This window comes from Carassius auratus, chromosome 29, assembly GCF_003368295.1.
Source record: "Carassius auratus strain Wakin chromosome 29, ASM336829v1, whole genome shotgun sequence".
In the NCBI taxonomy this organism is placed as follows: domain Eukaryota; kingdom Metazoa; phylum Chordata; class Actinopteri; order Cypriniformes; family Cyprinidae; genus Carassius; species Carassius auratus.
In genome coordinates, this window is record NC_039271.1 from 1,835,404 (window position 1) to 1,855,815 (window position 20,412).

Genomic DNA, 20,412 nt, shown 5'->3' on the forward strand with positions numbered 1-20,412 from the left:
GTTAATATCTCTTTTTCAACAAACATTTTTAACATTCAATTTCTTTTTTACTTTGGAATTGCGAATTAGAATTGCAAAAGAAAACAACAGAATTACATTCTTTATATTCATTGATGAAAATAAGCTTCCAGAACTAATTAAGCTGCAGAAAAAAATATTATGTAGATGGAATGATGCATAAAACACCTCATTAACTGACTTTGACTTACAAAGCTCTCAAATCATGCTAAAAAATTGAAGACTCTTAGTCATGCCTACAAGTTTGTTCATTGCTTAGTTTAAAGGATGTAATTAGTCAGTGAGTCAATCATGAAGGCAAGACAGAGCTTTAATGAACAGATATGGAAACAGTGGAGCGCAATTAAAATAATTACAGTAATTCCAATAACTTCTGATGTTTTAAATTAAAATACGATCAACTGATTAAAAGGGCTTTTGTTTCAAACCAGGTAACGTCTATTGCAACTTCATATTAAATGAATCACAGTTTCAACTGATGCGACTGCAGGCTGAAGATTATCTCATAATAATCCCATAGGCAAAATATGCAATATTTTTCTCTGTGTGACTGCACACATGAATAATTGAAAATAAAAATGTTTTGCCATCAGAAAGCCAGCCTCCCTGAGCCAATCAACAATAGACACAAAGATTTCAACCAATCATCACTGGGGAACAGATCCAGAGGGAAAAATGAGATATTCAACAAATAGAGTTAAACTTATAACTGCTGCAAGTAATGGTTTCATTCAATGGATATAAAAGCAGCACAGTGTGCATTTACATTAATTAAAAAATAAATCTCTCACCTGTACATTTTGAGATGACAACACACATTCAGAGGATCAATTCAAAATGACAACCCAAATATGATTCTGCAACAATTCTTTGATTCTAGAATAGCATTAATAGAGTTTCAGCCATTGTGAACACCATTTATGGATCAGTATCCAAATAATGCTCTAGATAGGCAAATTTAACCATACAATAATTGACTCCATAACTCTACATAAGTTTGAGGCTCAATGCTGTTCAATTTCTGTAAGCTTTTTCATCAACTGCTGAGCACAACCACATTACCAGGTCATTAGAGGCTTGCTCAGAGAAAGCTTTTCCACTTGTGCCTTCGTACATCAGTCCAGCTCTTTCCATTACAAAACAACAACATGCAGCATTATAACGAACAGAAGTCGTCATCTAACCAGAACTTGATAGCGAGGTCTGTGGTATGCAGACTACATGAAAAATAATGAGAATAAATAACAACAACGCAGCTGGCCTTGAAAACACATGACTTTCTGAGATGATCAGCAGAAAGAAACCTTGAACAGTTTCCAAAATAAAAGCTGAACTGTTGTTGCCCATGATTGCACCTTGCAGCCCAGGTGCAGTTTTTTTGTGCTTTTGTGTATTTATTGAGACAGAAACATTCCTGGCCTCTTCATTGTAATTAATTCAGTTTTAAAGTAGGTCACAGAAGGACTAAGGCTCATTTATCGCATAGTTGTTCCCTTGCATCATGTTTTGCTTCCTTATCCTGCACTCCTGAAGAGATTTAATAGCTTTTTTTAAGTTAAAGATCAGGAGCACAAACCATCTGTACTTTCCATCAGTGAAAAATTTCACATATGCTGTCTTTTATCCCCCCCAAATTCACTTTCTCAACCCTTTTTTTCTTTCTCCCTCTGTTTAATTCTCATTATTCCACTAATGCATGCACTATTAAAGCAACGTTAAACAATGCTCGATAAGATGCATAAAACAAACATCATTAGAACAAAACAAAAAAACAAAACTATATTTTTTCTGTATGTTGATATGTATATATATATATATATATATATATATATATATATATATATATATATATATATATATATATCAACCATTTTATTTATTTAAATATTAAAATCAATTAAATTAAATGAAAATGAAATGAAATTTGAGTTTTTACTCACATTAAAAAAGCACAAAAAAGAGAGAAAAGATAACAGCAAAAGTTTATTAAAAAGATTTATGTTTCAAAACTAGAAAACTAAAAAAATATATAAGAATGTAATTGTAATTATAGTTTACAATATTACTGTATTTTTTATCAAATAAAAACAGTCCTGATGTATTTAAGTGACTACTTTCAAAAACAGTTTTAAAATATGCATGAATTATTCAAAAACTTTTGGAATACTACATAGTAAAATATTTATTATATTAAAATATTAAACATAGTAGCTGCATCCATTTAATAAAATATTAATTCACTTAATTAAGATTCTTCCATGATTTTACTTACAATATTTTTAAAAATCGATCTACTCCTTAACAAATGCTCATATTTCTTTAATGAGTGAATAAAAATGAGTGAACGAGTGCCAAATGTGGCATATTAGATGAATTTATGGGTTCTTTAATCATATTTTAATGGCCTGGAACCATGACCTAATTATAAACACTCCAGACACATTATGCCATGGATCTCATCTAAGAGATTCAAGTTAATAATTCCATGGAGAAAAAGCCCATCTGAATGATTTCTGTACTCACCTGTGCAGGAGTAATCATCAATGCGGACATAGCCGCTGTTGCAGACACACATAAAGGAGCCGGGTGTGTTCATACACATTGTGTTCTCCCTGCAGTAGTGTTTCCCCTCTGCACACTCATCGATATCTGCAAGCACAGCAGAACACAAGACACACTCTGTACTATGACCCGGACACAACACGGTTTGCAAAACATTTGGGAAGAAGCAATGCCAAAATCCACCATTCACACTGCAGCTGCGATCAATTAGCAGCATTTGTCTAGAGTGCTGAAAGATCCAGTCTTCTGTTGTACAAAGAACATTACTCTTCACACTACTGCAGGAAACTGTTAAGACTGTAATGTAGCAGGAACATCAACACCATGTTTGAATTGTTTGATGAATATTTAAAGGGAAGCACAAATAATTAAATTATGCCATATTATACATTTGTCGCCTCAAATTTTATTTGACCCCCTGTCTTCCATGAAAACAAGTAAATAAACCACTGCTTTAAACTTCTTGTAAATCTACCTGAAACTTCAACAGCCTTGATGATAGAAAGAAAACAAATCCATCTATAATAAAGAGAAAGTGGTTTGAATATCTTTTGAAAATAATGCATAGTATGTGTGACTCAGTCAAGTCCTTAAAGTGCATTAATAAAACACAGAACACTTCTAGACCTTTCACGTTCTGTCCCTTTCCTCCACCCCCTTCACTTTCTCAGCCTCCAGCTTTTTCTCTTATACTTTTCATAGACACACACTTGTCTTTCGGTCCACCCACTCTCTTCTCCTCAAGAACACTTTATATAATCTTCCTCACAATTTTTTCTCTGTTTAAAGCACAAACTCATGCTCTTAATCAGCATATTGTCTCTTTTTTTCTTTAATAGAAAATATCATTTTCATCATCAGTTTTTTCTAAGATTATTCTTAAAATAAAAAATCCACCCATTCATCCAAGCAATCAACCAACTTGTCCCATCTAGGGTCCATTTTTGGCTGCAGGCAAATCAAATTAAAAAAATAAGTAAAATAAAATAAAATAAAAATATATTCTCTGAAAACAAGTCTTATTAATGGAGAGGCATTACATTTTTTTTTTTTTGAGAAATAATAATTATAATAATAGCCTTTGCACACCAGTAGCTTTAGCAATGGACTGTTAAAGTCGATTTTTCTTTTTAAGATGGTGAAAACATAATATCAGTCCATCAGAGCAGTGTGTTTGGATTAAAAGTGAATAGTGGGGAGAATATGTTTAAAGTCTTATCTGTCTCAATGTGTCTTCTAAGGAGAATTCAGTACTTAAAATTAGGAGAATAAATTCACTCTTCTATTCTGTAATTGAAAATGCAATGCCTTTTTTGGCCACTTTTGTTCTAGAAGACATGAATCCCAAATTAATAATTTAAAGTTTATTTCAGTGCTAGCACTGTTATCATTTATAAGCCTGAGGCTGCTACCAACTACAGACTGCAACAGTCAGAATTGTTCCACAAACTAACAAGATAAAAAGTCTTTCATATAGAGGCCATTGTCAGTTATGTAATTCTGATGTTAAAAAACGTTATTTTATCCCAGCTTAATGTGTGAGACAAATATAAACCACTGATTAACTGCAGCAGAAAGCAAAAACACATAAATAGGTTTTTCCCTGTTTCTGTGGATCTTTCCTGACCTGGTATCAAAACAGGCAAGATCAGCATATTTCCAAATGCTAAACGAGTCAAACAGTGCTTGATAAAGAGTGCTACTATGACCCAGCAGGTCACACTGAGGCTGGCCTTTGAGCCACATTACTGTAACAACAGTGTTGTGTATATTCTCTCAGACATTTACAGAAGCTTTCTGTGCATTTCTGGTGACCAAAAGTTTTTCTAATGTCACTTCCCCCAAAATTGTCTATTGACTGTCTATGCTGGAAGCATCCTACTGTGACTCACAATGATAAAGGTGAAAGTCACATGAAGACAAAGTAAGCTATTCGCCTCCACATCAAAAAGTGCAGTCATCTCAATAGATTTTTCACAGCTTAAGGTTTTCAATTAAACTGCTTTCAAATAACTTCCTTGAAATCCTAAAGGGGAAGTCAAAACTGTTTATAACAGACTTTCTGCTTCACAACATGTTAATTGATGGATTGAAGTTGTGTGGATTACTTGTGGATTATTGTGATGTTTTTATCAGCTGTTTAAACTCTCATTCTGACGGCACCCATTCACTGCAGAGGATCCATTGGTGAGCAAGTGATATGATGCTACATTCCTTTAAAACCGGTCTGATGAGGAAACAAACTCATCTACATTTGGATGGCCTAAGGGTGAGTACATTTTCAGGTGAATTATTCCTATAACAGGACTTAAAAACCTAACCAAAAGAAAATCTCTTGCATGTTTTCAAGCAACACCAAGGTAAAACTATAAATAGTCATTGGATTTATGTGTGAAAAGAGATATCCGTCTCATTCTCGCTGGGCTTCCATGTATGTTAAGACAAGGGTACATCCTATTAAAAGCCAGCGAGCCACAGGAACCCTCCTTCACATCTGTACACCCACTCGCACAGCATGAACTCTAGGGTTCACAATGCATTAATTACAGCTGTAAGGATAATAGCGGTGCTGAAATATTAATTCTGCGAGACACTAAGTAATCACCAGTCAACAGCTTTCGTCGGCAACTCCTCCATCTGTGATTGCAGGCAATTTAGTGATTTGTGAAAGCCGTTATTTGCTTATACAAAACAGAAATTACTAGCAAGCAAATCTGTGGGGGGTCAAATAACAGCTATGACGGTTTTGATGGATTTAGAGTTTTATTTGTTTGTATAGTGTTAAGAAACAATCTTTGGGAGTTTAATACCTTGGCAGTAGGCGCTGTCGTCCCTGAGTGCATGGTAACCTTCTTTACAGCTGCAGAAAGCTCCTGCTTCTAGGTTAATGCAGTCCGAATTCTCCACGCAACTGCGGCTGTGATCCTCAGCACAAAAATCGTGCCCTAAAAGTGAGATAGATAGATTAGAAGTGCTATGCAATGCATAATCTGATATTTATAATTTATGCATTATATTTACACAATTGACCCTATGTATTGTGGTTAATACACACTTTACATTCAACTGGGAGGATTTTTTTGTTCACATACACCTGGCTATTAGATTTTAGTAGATATGCATATTGCATATCCTGTGGTGTGACAGGCAATATACTAAATTATCTAAAATAATTTTAAATAGCATTTTACCAATTATTTTATAATTGTTAATAAATGACTTCTTAATGAGCTTTTAATTGGTCTTTTTAACTTGTCTCAACAAATCTCCATTAAACAAAATCAGTTTACTTGAGATGCAACTTTGCATTTAAGATATTAAGGTTTGTTTTCAGAAATTATTTATTAAACATAAATGTATTTTGTACTATTGGACTTATTTGTTAACTTGTTTATACTTAAAACAAGTGAACAAAATTAATATGAGGATTTTTACAGTGTTGCTTGCACAAATAAGCTGATCTTGTTTTTAGGGATTTAGATATTCTAACTTGAACATTTGATAAAAATCATTATTAAGAGTAGTATATTTTGATTATATGATCTCAAATTAATAAATGGTCTGTTTGTCGTTTTAGCAACCTGTCATACAGCAGGACCCTTTAAAAATAGATAGTGAAGTAATAAAAAAAAGATGTACATTCACTGATATATTCATATAAATTACACAATTAAACAATTAAAATTAAACACAAAAAGCAAAAACTAAACAAAAAGCAACCCTAACAAAACAATTTTACAAAACAGTTCAGAGGTGTTAAGCCTTGTTCAGATTGTCAGTCTAAATCCAATTTTTGTGCAAATCCGACTGGAATTCGATCATATTTAGCATAGGAACAGCAAAAAAAAAAAAAAATCACATGAAATTCAAATTGTACAAATCTGTTTGGAACTACATTCATATGTGGTTTGAAATCTTATTCAAATTGCATTTCTGGAAATATGTCTCAGTCTGACCGCTAAGACTTGGCATAGCTCTTTCACTTTCTCAAGCCACATAAAACACAAACATGTCAGACATTTTTTTGTAGAAAACATGCTCTGTGAACTATGAAAGGTGTTGAAAAGTTGAGAATATGCTGCCCTTTAAAGTCACTGTTAAACTAGGTGTCATGTGTGTGCAATTATATGTGTGAAGACTGCAAAAATAGATGAGTGGTGTCATGCACAGTCAAGGCTTGTTATTGAGCACAAATCTAGTTTGTGTGTGCACTGGTCAAAGGTGGCTGCCCTTAATATGAATCCAATCAGTTGAGCGTGGAGGGTGTGTGTTGTTCCTGCGTGTGTTAGTGTGTCCCACCTCTGCACACTTTACAGCAGCGGTCTGTGAGTGTGATCTGCTCTGACTCCGGGCAGTTTAGCTCTGGACAAGAAGTGATCTCAACCCTACGCATACTTCGATCCTGCAAACACACAAACAACGTTTTTATTCAATTTATCCTGCAAATAAAACTGAAAACTGGGAAAATCCAACTTCTAATGCTAGATGCTAGTTTTGAAACATGGTAGCTGCTTTTAAGCTGGACTAAGATGGTTCAATCAACATACCAACTTCCATGATAGTCTAGATGGCTTTTGGAACATTTGGATAAACCAGTTAATGACCAGCTTGATTTTCAAATTTTCAAAATCAAATGTTGCTTGGATTTCAAATTTATAGAAAAGCTCAGTCAGAATTCTAATTCTCCAGGTAATCCAATTTATAACCAGGTTTATACAAATTTTACATTTGAATTTTGCCTGGAATTTTGCCTGAATCCATAACCAGGCTGAGACGGATTTAATATTCTGCCTGAGATTCTAATTCATAACCAGGAACAGACAGATATTGAATTCCAATGCTGCTTGGAATTCAAATTCATGACCAGGCACAGACAGAATTTAAATTCAACCGCTGTTTGGAATTCAAATTCATAACCAGGCCAAGAGAGAATTCAAATTCCGCCTGAAATTCAAATTCATAACCAGGCCGAGGGAGAATTCAAATTCTGGTTGAAATGCTGCTTGGGATTGCAAATCATAACCAGGCCTAGGCACAATCTTCACAGCAGAATTCAGATTTCAGCAGAATCTGAATTCCGATTATTCATGGGATTCCAATTAGCATATCCAGGCAAGAGAACTAGGAATTTTGTTTTAAAAAAAAAAATTATGGAATAAGTCTGATTTGTCTGGGTCTGTTGAAAATTTCAGATCACTGGCCTGCAGTTCCACTAATTCTTACCCTGCATTCAAACAGCAGACAGTTTCCCTTAGAGTCATGTACGCTCTTGCGATCACCTTCCACGTAAACTCTTCCTCTGAACAGACACACGGCTAAAGCAGAAAAAGATATACAGAGAAGAAAAGAGCAAAAATAAGATCCAGACAAGAAATTAAGAGGAAAGAGCCAAAACAAAGTGCTTTAGAATGTAAAGCATCGATCAGACAAGCATGTTAGATTAAGCCTAGCAGAGCACAGTGTTAAATAAAGCCCTGGTTATCAGTCAAACTGCTATTAGCTTCTGCACATTAGCTCCGCTCACTCAAACACTACACACCGCACACTGGTTTTGAATTATTAATGATACCAGCGAAAACGTGTGAATGTGTTGTGTGTGTTGACATTCGCATTTGTGGCAGCGGTATCCTAGCAACACAGGGATGTGGTCACTTTGTTATCAAGACCGCAGCTTGATTATATAAACGATTTTGGTGGAAAGAAAGATAGCAAAGAGAGATGATGGAGATATAAAGGAGCAAACATGAAACAAAGGGACAGAGAAGAGAAATATGCACCTTTATAGACGCATGGCCTCAATTTTGTTTGTGTGTGTTTGTGTGTACACTCACGCTGGCATTCTTTACAGCAAGCTCCAGGCATGTAGATAGGAGCTGTATCAGGGGGACACTGAGGTGGTGGGCAGAAAATACTCTCGCACTCCACTGTGCCATTCTGTAGGTGGAAAACACACACACTATCATCATCAGTAAAAGAGCTTCATAATCACACGATTCTGCAACATAAACTGACAGAATGCTGATGGCAAATCACAAAGCTAAGTCTTCAAAATCCTAAACTAAACTAAAACAAAGCTCAACAAATACTAAGGTATGAAGCAACTAATCTTGACAGTTTGGCTTGCCAATTTCCTGTACTGTTTATTGATACATATTTAGTATTTTTTGTCTAGTTTTCTAGTAAAAAATATTTACGAAAAAGCCAATGGTGTAAGAAAAATAAAGATTTTTTTTTTAAATAAACACTGATAAACTTGATACTGTAAATAAATATGATTAATACATATAGATATTAATATATCTATATTGATATATGCATATAATTATAAAAAATAAACATTAAAGTATGAACTGAAATCTTATGATTCTCATACATGAAAACTGATCTTAACATATCTAGTGAATGTATAATGCGTTTGGATATCATAGAGCTGCTAATGGGAAGGAATTGGTAATGAATTGTTTTGTGAGAGAATGCAAAGTTTTTTGAGGGGACATAATCATTTAGCAGGAGAATGCAAATGTTTGTCAAGAGAATGCAAATGTTTGTCAAGAGAATGTAATAGTTTTGTGAGAATTACAAATGTTTTGCATATGAAAACAAAGTTTCTTGAGGAAATGCAATACTTTTGTAAGAGAATGCAAAGGCATTGGCCTCTTAGAGGCTCTGTAGGATATTGTGGAAACAAGCTCCCACAGTAGTAACAGCAGAAGTAGTCAGATCACATCACTACTAATTTGCATAATTTGTACTGTCACTCATGTCGTCGCAGCTATTAATAAAAGGAATGACTTCCAGTTGCTTTGTCACTGAAAATTGCTTTCATTGTGAACGGTTCTTGTGTTTGTAATTTGGAGAGCCATCTGTTGTTTAAATTCCTAATTCACCCCATCCAGGCAATGCATGAACTTACTGAGCATGTACAGTTTCTGCATCCATCTATCCAAGCATCATCGTCCCTGTATATCTCTCGATTTAGGGTGCATGTCCTCTCACAGTAACAGCCATCCAAGTACTTCATCTTCTCTTCGGCAAGTGCCAACTACAGGACAATGAAGACATGAGAAAGAAGAGAGGGTGAGACTGAATGATGAATCAATAGAGGGAGGCGATAAAAAAAAATGACAAGCAAGCAAAAAAAAAAATATTTAAGAAGGAGAGGGAAATAAGAGATTTATGATAAAGGCAGCTTTGGTGGTGTTCACTATAAACAGACTATATAGCACATAAAACTAGTGACATTCAAACCAGTACTATAAACATTGCATAGTGGAAAGAGAATCGAGTAAGCACCAATAAAATGAGACAGATTAAACAAAAACAATTTTACATTTTAGAATTAAATATAATGAAACACACTGAATTAAATGTAAATTTTTCAAGAAGTTGTAGTATAAGTACTAGTAGTGAAATAGAATTGACATAATAGCCCTCATTTAAAGTCATTTAAACTCTTTTGTCATTTTGCTCAAAAACTAAAAAATAACACTTAATTTTAACATATACACTTCTAATCCAGTCCCATACAATTCATGCTGAAAACTGGAATTTTCCTGCTCAAATGATTTATTTATTATTCATGTAGCCCCAATGCAAATTGATTAAATAAACTTCTATATTACAAATTTAAATTCATTGCACAGAATGAAATCAAGGTAACTGTGACAAAAAAGAACAACTGTTTTGCATTAGTACAGAATAATAAAAATTGAGCAAGCAGCAAAATCAAGTTAAAGATTTTAAAAGAGTACATTTTTTAAAAGCTTACAGTACCTTGCTTGATGTTTTAGCCAAAATATCTTGAAGTTCCATGATCTTCTGAACCAGCCCATGGAAATCATTACAAGTGGGACAAGCTGCAAAAGTGGAGGGAGTGCATAACCAGCAAGTAAACAAAGTGAATAGTTATTTTTTTTCTGAGAGTATGCACTTACTACGGTTGAGATCTGGACACTGGATGATGTATCCATGGGGTACGACTACCAACTGAACATCTTGCATCACTCCCTGAGAGAAAGACAGAAAGAAAGTTAGAGATGTAGACAAGATAAATGAACAGTATTACATATTCTATGGTCTGTTTTCAATGTACAAGATTATGTTGTACCCTGAAAAACCCATGGGCGTCGTTTCTTTGACCAAGCCAGATGTTTGTTCCTCTGGGAAAGTCCATAGATGGCATCTCCACAATCCTTTCGTAAATTCTGAAAAGCAAGCCAAAATAAAAAGCAACACATGAGTGGCCAATAATAAGGACTACTACAAGGCATTCAAATCTATCTCTGGTGGTTCTCAAGCCATTCACCTGTTGCAGTCAATATGGAGCACCACTTGGGTGGCGCTGAATGCCAGGGAGACTTTGTGCCAGTGTCCATCTGCTAGACCATAGGGGAAGACCTCTCTCTGCTGCCGCTGGTCTGAGGTTTGGAAGAAGAGACGGATCTCATTACGCAGACCGCTGCTCTCTACCTCCAGAAACCTGAGGAGGAAGCCAAGAAAACAGATTTACCCTTGTGAAAAGTCATAATCAAGCTTAAAATCTAAGAACTCCAGGAAATAACTGCTGCCAAAATGATTTCTGTTAGCCCTAATGTTCCCATGCACAAGACTTCAGCAGGTTAAGCTGCCAAGAAGTCATTATTAAATTCTGGAATGTGGCAAAGCCGCAGGGAATAATGCTGCCCAAGGGAATGTATAGTTTTGAATGAATGTGAAGAGGAGCAGTGATCCGTGAATCTCTTGGCCTGGACTCTGAGTGCTGACCTTAGAGATGTGGTAAAATCAATACTGTGTGTGTTTAAGAAATGTCAGTGGACACCCCAATCAGAAGTGTTACAGACATCCCATCATGAAAACAGATTATGTGTTCCTCTGAGGAACAGTAAATCAAAACAGAAAAAAAAGGACAAAGGTTTTACAGGAGCAAAAGCCTACCGGAAGAATGAAAGCACAAACAGCCAAATAGATAGACAAGCAGAGGGATGGATCAATGGAGGGAGGGAGTGAGGGGGGAGGGAGGGAGAGATGGATGGAGGGATGCAGGGATGATGGAGGTATGGATGGAAGGAAGGAAAGAGGGAGGGAAAGAGGGGTGGACAGATGGATGGAAGGAAGGAGGGATGGAAAGAGGGGATGACGGATGGATGGATGGATGATGGATGGAAGGAAGGAAGGAAGGAAGGAATGAAGGAAGGAGGGATGGAAAGAGAGGTGGATGGATGGATGGATGGATGGATGGTGGACAGAAAGACAGACTGATCAACCAACAGAAGGAATAGATGGACAGATGGACAGACGTACAGACAGATAGATGGACAGACAGACGTACAGACAGACAGACAGATGTACAGATGTACAGACAGACGTACAAACGTACAGACAGACAGACAGACAGACGTACAGATGTACAGACAGACAGACGTACAGACAGAGGTACAGACAGACAGACAGACAGACAGACAGACAGACAGACAGACAGATAGATAGACAGATAGATAGATAGATAGATAGATAGATAGATAGATAGATAGATAGAGGAAGGGAGAGAGAGAGAGAGAGAGAGAGAGAGAGAGAGAGAGAGATGGAATGGATGGAGAGACAGACAGCCAGGCAGACTGATTGAAAGATGGAGGGATGGATGGACAGACAGACAGACAGATAGAGATAGATAAGACACCTCTGATCTCCATAGTGGATAGACAGCAGCACTCCGGAGCTGAACTTCTCCTGTTTAAGGGTCAATAGAAGAGTGAACTCAGTTCTTCCTCTCAGCTTCTGAAGAATTCTCTCTGCTGCCTTGAGGGACACTCTTGCATTCCTTAATGTGCCTGATGGAGAGAGTGACAAAATCAGTGAAGGAGACATTAATTTCTCATTCAACTTGAATCAATTTACATGCATTATATATTAAAGAATATATTACATGCTTTATATATTATAGATCCCAGAACAGGTCACACAGATGTGTTTGATCCATTCAACTCTGTGTGGCCAAGCTACAGTACGTATTCAACACAACCATCAGCATGTAATTGAATTTGTTAAACATTTAGGCTACTGGTATCAAGCAAAGTGGCTTAGAGGCAGAAACAGCCTTTAGTTTCCTGACCATGATGTAGCTATGGAACTAAGATGGGTGTTTTAAGCCAATGAGGCCAACTGGTGATATTTAAGTTAAAATATCCACTCTGGAGCCAGTGTGAACACTGAACTAAACGGAATAAGTGAGCATGATAAATACCAAGAGGTTAAAGTTTGGTTGGTTAGTATAGTCCGGTTAGTGCCAGCAGGTAAAAACAACTTTGCCATCTCAAACAGCATTTATTGCCATTAATGTCATTTTGTGCTAAAACAAGATATAAATAACATATATTTTATATAATTACATATATTAATTGCTGCCTTGTGACATCACAGACCAGCATTGTTGCTACGGGTTTAGGACAATGAAAAGAATATATACTGTATATTTACCAGTTCAAGAACTAAAGGCCAAAGTTGGTGGTCGCTGAGCAACAACCATTGAGATGAATGGGAATTCTAGAAGATAACTTTCTCAAGGTAATAAAGCTATACTTGGAGCATACAAAGGACAATTTTAAGGAAAAGATGATTTGCATCATCTTTTCATTAAAGATGACTTGCAGGTCATGTTCTAACACCGATGAGAGTTGCAATGGAATGGAAATAGAAAAAGCAGAAAGAAAGGAAACACATTGGGAAAGCTGATGAGTTGGATGAGAAGGAGACAGGAAGTTGACTGTCTCCTCAGGGATGAATGTTTAAATCAGTCCTGTCAAAATATAAAAAATGTCTGGGTCTGATCCTCTCACAGGGAAAAAAAACTAAACATGCAACCCACACACACTCGATCACACATAAAGGCCAACTGTTAGCTATTGTCAAGTAAAGCTCAGGGGAGCTGTAAGCCCCAGCCATGAGCCTATTGTACACCAGGAATGAGGCGGAGTTTCAGAACCTTCATTAATCAAATACACTGTACGACAGTGAGCTGAAGCTAACCTGGTAACCTCAACAATCCACAGAGGACACCGCAGCTGATCTAATGGATTCTAGGACAGTTCACAAGTATCAAATTAAAGTCCTCTGGGGAAGGGCTAGGAAAACAAACACCTTTATTTTGGAAACCTCTCTGAATTGATTGCCCTTGGATCGACACTTCGTCTCAGATGCACTATTCTTCTATCCCACTCATCATTGAGGGTTGTAATAAAGTGCTGTAAATCAAAGGCAAGTCGTTTGATTGCAGCATTTAAGGGTCAGAGAGCAGCTGGAAATCGTTGATGGCTTTCTGGAAGGAAATTATGCAGATTACCAGTAATGACTCTCTAAATAAATATATTTAAAAATAATTAAATAATTAAATAAATAATAATAATAATTACAAATCTGTACAGATAAAGAGTTAGCTCTAAATAAATAAATAAAAATGTGCAGAGAGTTATCAAATTATATATATATATATATATATATATATATATATATATATATATATATATATATATATATAATTAAATAAATGGCTACAAATCTGTACAGATAGACTAGTCAGCAAAACATTACACAAATAAATGTTGCAAATCTGTGCAGACAGTTAGCAAAATATGAATATAAAATCTGTACAAATTTTTAAATATATAAAGGAGCTAAATATTATAAATAAATATAAATAATTAATTAAATAAAAACAAATCTGTTACAAATCTGTAAAAATTTGTACAAAGTCAGCAAAATATTGAATTTTAATAAATAAAGTTAGTGAGCTAAATATTTAAATATAAATATAAATAATAAATTAAAACATTTTAAAAAATGCATATCAAATACATTTAATAACAAAAAATATTATTTTATCTATCAGTCAGTTTTTAAATAAACATTAAAGATTCTAGTTTATCTAGTTCTAGTTATCTCATTTAAGGAACATTAGACTATCTAAATTCCAGGCCATGAGTACACAGTCACCACTGAGCACAAAAATATTCTGAATCTGTAATCAATCTCTCTAAATGATCAACCACCACAGCCCTGCTACGCCTCAAGAGAACCAATAACTTCAATACTGATAAATGAGAAACGGGCTCCTGGGAGCAAGAAACACACTGTGATGCAAATTATGTAACTCGGGTGACACCATTCTGGCAGAATTGAAATAAAAAACCTTTAAGAAGATTGCTGGTGAGTTTTCCTAATGATGCTGAGTATCCGTGCCACCAATAATATGATCAATTACATGTAAAAAGCGCTTAAATTGATCACAAGTCAGGCTACTTATGATGCAAGCACTTAAAAGTGTGTCCAACGTATCTTAAGTTTTCTTTTTTTAAGTCAATGCAATAAATAAATAATTTACAACTGATGAATTATTCAAGGCCTGTTATAATGACAAAACAAGCAAGCTACTCTCCTCAAGTTAACATTGCATTAATCAGAAGACAGAGGTCTATTATTCTGTGACTCAAAGCAGTGGTTTGGTTTGTTGAAATGCCACAGATGCATGTATTAAGGGAATAGTTTTCACAAAAATGAAAATTAATTTACTCACACTTGTGCCATTTTAATTTGATAAGCATCTCAATTTGCGTACTACATAAGAAAAAAAGTTAGGTTTGAAATAACATGAGGGTGAAGTATTCATTTAAGTCCCTGCGAAATATCTCATCGACCTGCTGCAGACACAAAGTCGAGACATGGAATCTCAGCTGGGGAATGCAGGATGAGTGATACAAGTGAAATATAGTATTTGTCTGGTCCAGACTGCATCAGTGCACTTAGCAGATGTCCCTCTTGGCTGCTGCATGCTCAAATAGCGCATGAATGAGCAGGAATCTGAACCTGGCACTTAAAAGATCCAGCAAGCACAGGTCTGACAGAAGAGGTACAACTGAGCCAAACTTCTTTCTTTTATTGATTGCTTCCGCACTGCTCCATCCATTGACTCATTAATTCATTCAGTCAGGACAAGTTATTTAATGAAACACAGCTACACTCAGACTTGCAGATGTATTTTACGCATTCTGATGTTTAACATGAAGTTACAACAGTTCAAGGGTATAGATTCAACTATAGGATCAGTTTGTGTTTGTGTCCATAAGATAATTTTTGTTTGAAATAGTATAGAAATAGAAATAACAAAGTAAGCTTAATAAAGTTTTTAAAGGGATAGTTAATCCAAAAATGTAAGTTCTGTCATTATGAACTCAGTCTCATGTCATTCCAAACATAAAAGGTGACATTTTTAATGTAAAATCACATTAACATATTAATAGTGGTCCAAATGTCTCATATGACCAACATTTAAGTCATTATTCACTGATAATCTTCCCATCCAGTAACTGATTCAGTCAGCTGGTTAGTTTAATTCATGAATGAATCATTCAGGATTTGTGAACTGAATCAACAGATTCATTAAAAAGAATCTACTCAGTTATTGCCATTTTTCTGTCTTTGCCATCAACTGACTTCTACAAGACATATGGACCAATTTTATGATTATTTTTGGAGCTTAATTTGACATTTTGGAGCTTGACAGCCTCATTTCTCATTCGCTTTCATCATATTGAATATAGTATACAGAATATTTCAAAATTCATGTTTTGCATTCAATGAGTAAATACCGACAGATTTTTCATTTTGGGTCTATACCTTTCAATCCATTCTCCAAGATTTTATTTTTTATGTAATACATATACTATTTTCCAACATATATAACTACACTCTCAGTTAAAAGGGGCAAAGCTTTCTTTGAAATGTTCCCTTAAAGTACAAAAGATGAAAATGTACATTTTTGTACCTAATTTACCAGTTAATTGTACAGTACATATTAGTACCATTTTATTACTTTACAAGTACAAATCAGTGCCTTTTGTGGTACAGCTTTTTTCTGTGAGCGTACTGTGACAAATATATAACTGTGATAGAAAATTACTCATACCATGATACAAGATTTTGTTCATACCACCCACTTGCACCTACTCAATACAACAATATCTGTCTACAGGGACATTATAATGTGTTTATCCTTGAATTATCTTTAATATCTCCTCCTCCTCCTCCCCTCTTCTATTTTCTTCTTTCTTCTCCTGTATAAACAGCACAGCATGGATGTCATTAATGGACATTGATAGGTCTCTCATCTGCATTCTGCACATTTATGACCTTGTCTTGAAGCCTGTCTCTTAGATCCCAATTCCACAATCCCACTGGCATTTACTGGAGTGCCAATCAATACTGTTGAGGTGCCATCTTCCCAAATTAGAACAAGACTATTGCCTCCACTCATATCAAATGCTTCTGCTTATCCCAGAATGTCAGACTTTTTTTCTACCAAATATGCATGCATCCTAAGTCTGTCTAATGCAATGTTTGTGTGTGTATTTATGGGTGTACAGTTGCACATGCACAACGTATACAATATGAATACATTCCCCTGAGCAGCAACATCTCATACACCATTCATACTGCAGTGCGGAACAGAAGTGATGACACAGATGCTGGCTAATTGCAAACTTAGAACATTACTGCATGCATAAAAATCTGTCATCATCGTAGGTCACGGGAGTGGTGACAGCATAGCGTTTTACCCTTTTAGTAACTAAAAGGTTGGTGGTTTGTCCTAAGGTGTTTAAGAGTGGTTGAGCCAGAAAGCAGAGAATGGCCATCACCATTTTGCCCTTGAGCAAGACACTTAACCCCAAACTGCTCAAAGCGGGATATCAATCTGAATAAACAACCAGCTATAAATCACCAGAGGGACACCGATGCTATAGGAAGGTCTGCTAAAACAGCCCTCCAAATAAACAGTGGAATAGAATAGAAAAGAACAAAGGACAGAAATAGCAGAATAGTGCAAAAAAAGGAGAATAGAATAGAATAGAATAGAAGAGCAGACACAGAACCAAATAAATTAAACTACACAAATAGAGCATAAAAAATTAAATACAGCAGATATGAATAAAATAAAGGAGACAGAATACACATAAGATTATGTATAATAGAACAGGCAAAGAATAGAATGAAACTAAATGGAAAATAATACAGTAGACCAGACATTCAATAAAACAGAATATATTAGATCTGAAATGTAATTGAATAAACAAAGACTATAATATGATAATGCAAGAGAAGACAAGGACAGAACAGAACAAAGCAAGGAATAGACAATAAATAAATAAAATACAGTAGATCGGAAATAGAATAACGATTTAATAGAGAATAAACAAATAGAACATTCACATATCTGTTTTCAAAACCTAGCTGAATACTTTGGTTGGTAACTTATCTATTCATCATAGTTATAGAAAGAGCACAGTAGAAAAGAGAAGAAAAGAGTACGCAAGACTGGAAAGGGCAGCAGTCAATGACATGGAAAACTTAATTTTAAGAGCCCTAGAAACCGACTTCTTTGGTAACTGGTTCTATTTATCATACTGTAACTCTAGAGCCATAAACAGCATCATCCTGGCATTCAGAGTGAGCAGTGGAGCCAGATGTTATTCCCTTCTCTACTCGCCGTCCTCATTAACCACATCTCCTGAATGGGATGACAATTCTTTAAATGGGCAAGAACTTTCTGCTCAACACAGGAGCCTGTTTACTCCTGGGATTGATGCTTCACTGTTGGGTTGATCCATTTTTCATGAGAGATTAAGTGGGATCTGGAATTATGCCGTTCTAAACCAGCTGTCTGCTTGGCTGTTTCCTCTCACCAGATGTTGACAATAGATTCCAATTCCTCTAAATTGATGAAGCTCACTGTGAAAGCTGCTGTTATGTCAGTTACACTCTGATACTAAAACCAAAGCAAAGAATAACATGCCAGTTCGATTGACTTGTTAAATACCAGTTATACGCACCTTCAAACAGATACGCTCTGGTCTCATTGTGGAACCCCTGGACCTGGGAAACTCCATCACTTGTCTTCACATTATCAAACTCCTCGAAGATATCCACATGTAATGCTGGATCAACCCCAAAACCTGAAACTAAGGAACATAAACATAAGGAATCACTTACAAACAGAATTGAATAAAAGCAATTAATATAATAATAGTGTTTAGTGATAATGTTGTGTATAGAAAATAAAACTTAAAAAAAAAATAGTATCATTACATATACAGATGACCACCATAATAATACATCTGGTAAAATAGAAGACCTCATTATATATATATATATATATATATATATATATATATATATATATATATATTCAAGTTAATTAACACTGAGCATAATAAACAAATGCTCAGTTCTACTCACAGAAAATCTAAATTTAATACACATTTAATATTTTTACATATATTAAAATATGTAGCCTTGAATAAATTAAATAATACCCCCCCAAAAAAACAGTATTTTACAGTATTACATGCATAACTTTTTTTTTTTTTATGGTAAGCTAATTTACAGTTTACAGGTATTTCACAGTTGCATTATTATTCTTTTAAATGTTTATTATTTGCTATACCCATTTTAAATAAGTTAGAACACATTTATACAGAATGCTTAAATATCTGTAGCTACATATGTCTCAACATTTCGGTTTCTCAAACACTGTTAGTATTTAGTGTGACCATCCACTAAGCAAAAAATAACTATCTCATAGCAGCACCCATCCTGTTGCCTAAATTAACTAGCGATAAAACATCGGACAAATACCAAGCTTACCACAGAAAAGTCCGAGATTGCAAAACGCAAAATAAAGTTTGAATAATCCCATTGTGAAGGAGGGGAGAGAAACGCCTATTCCATCATGCTGATGTTCTGCTGGATACTGAGCGAGATGGGCTTCAGTGATGCATCTCCAATAAACGCATCCTCAGACCCTCATTACACTTCGCCAGAACTTTAGCAAATAAACACGGGGAAATAAAGCAAGAATGAAAACTCCATGAGGCGAAAATTCAGCTTCTGGGGAGGCAATGTCCTTCTGTGAATGAGCTGTCAGTGGAAAGATGCAGGTGCCTCTGTCCTCCCTCACGACCAGAGAGAGAGAGAGAGAGAGAGATTGAACACACGCACCTGCAGCTCATAAATCCTGCCACCTGCTGGTCATGCACATGGTTCAGCCTATAAAAATTCATATAACATTTTAAAGTTTGCAGATACACACATTACGCATACAATACCACAATAATAGCTTTTATTAAAAGTCAACATTTTTACAAGCTCAAATACTTAAAAACCTGTCATTAATGAATTTTTCTACATGGGGGAAAAGAGCTTGTTTCAAATTTGTGGTTGTTTCGTGATTTTTTTTTTTTTTATTAGGCCTATTCTTTCAATTGTTTAACGGTTTACATTTTGCTAAAAATCCATAAAATCTATTTTTATTTTGAATATAAACAAATTTCACCTGAAATGTATGAATTGTGTGGAATTTCACCTGAAATGTATGGAATTAGGCTATACACCATTTAAGTAAACATATGTGCGAGACTTCCGATTAATATTCCAATAAAGGTAAATAACAAGAAGAGTAACAAAGTGCAGTAATATGCGCTAAGAACCAGTGTGTTACAGTGATAAATAAAAAATAATACAATAACAAATACCAGTTTGTAAAATTTAAGCAGCATAACTGTTTCTGTTCAGCGAATGTCAGCGGAAGTCTTGGACAGTCAAGATACAAATGGACGCACTTATGTTAAAACAGGTATTAAAGTTATAAGATATTGAGGGTTCTTAAAATTACTGTGATCATTTTATGAAATGTATAATTACTGTTGGCTCATTTATTTACAAAAAATCTGATGATGATGATCCCCAACATGCAAATGACCTAAAATAACTAATGTAAATCAGTGGAGA

At 35.2% G+C, this 20,412-nt stretch overlaps 1 protein-coding gene across 1 annotated transcript; it reads right to left on the minus strand.

Annotated features, from left to right (window-relative positions):
* Nucleotides 1–1,489: 1,489 nt before the first annotated feature.
* Nucleotides 1,490–19,607, minus strand: LOC113048647 (protein kinase C-binding protein NELL2-like). The gene is made up of 14 exons (XM_026210508.1): nucleotides 19,270–19,607; nucleotides 18,456–18,584; nucleotides 12,257–12,407; nucleotides 10,886–11,059; nucleotides 10,688–10,784; nucleotides 10,515–10,587; nucleotides 10,354–10,436; nucleotides 9,494–9,622; nucleotides 8,412–8,514; nucleotides 7,804–7,895; nucleotides 6,880–6,982; nucleotides 5,391–5,525; nucleotides 2,542–2,667; nucleotides 1,490–1,545 (listed from the first exon to the last, which is right to left on the minus strand). The coding sequence occupies exons 1-14, from the start codon at nucleotides 19,319–19,321 to the stop codon at nucleotides 1,490–1,492; spliced, it is 1,503 nt and encodes a 500-aa protein (XP_026066293.1). The 5' UTR covers nucleotides 19,322–19,607.
* Between the last annotated feature and the right edge of the window lie 805 nt (nucleotides 19,608–20,412).

What these genes read in the sequence shown, in the direction of transcription:
- LOC113048647 (XM_026210508.1), bottom strand. Translation starts at nt 19,321, where the DNA reads ATGGGATTATTCAAACTTTATTTTGCGTTTTGCAATCTCGGACTTTTC. An exon ending in TTGCTGTAAAGAATGCCAGC is followed by an intron (nt 7,896 to 8,411) that starts GTGAGTGTACAC and finishes TTTCTGCTTTAG; the next exon opens with CCGTGTGTCTGTTCAGAGGA. An exon ending in GTCTGCTGTTTGAATGCAGG is followed by an intron (nt 6,983 to 7,803) that starts GTAAGAATTAGT and finishes GTGTGTTTGCAG; the next exon opens with GATCGAAGTATGCGTAGGGT.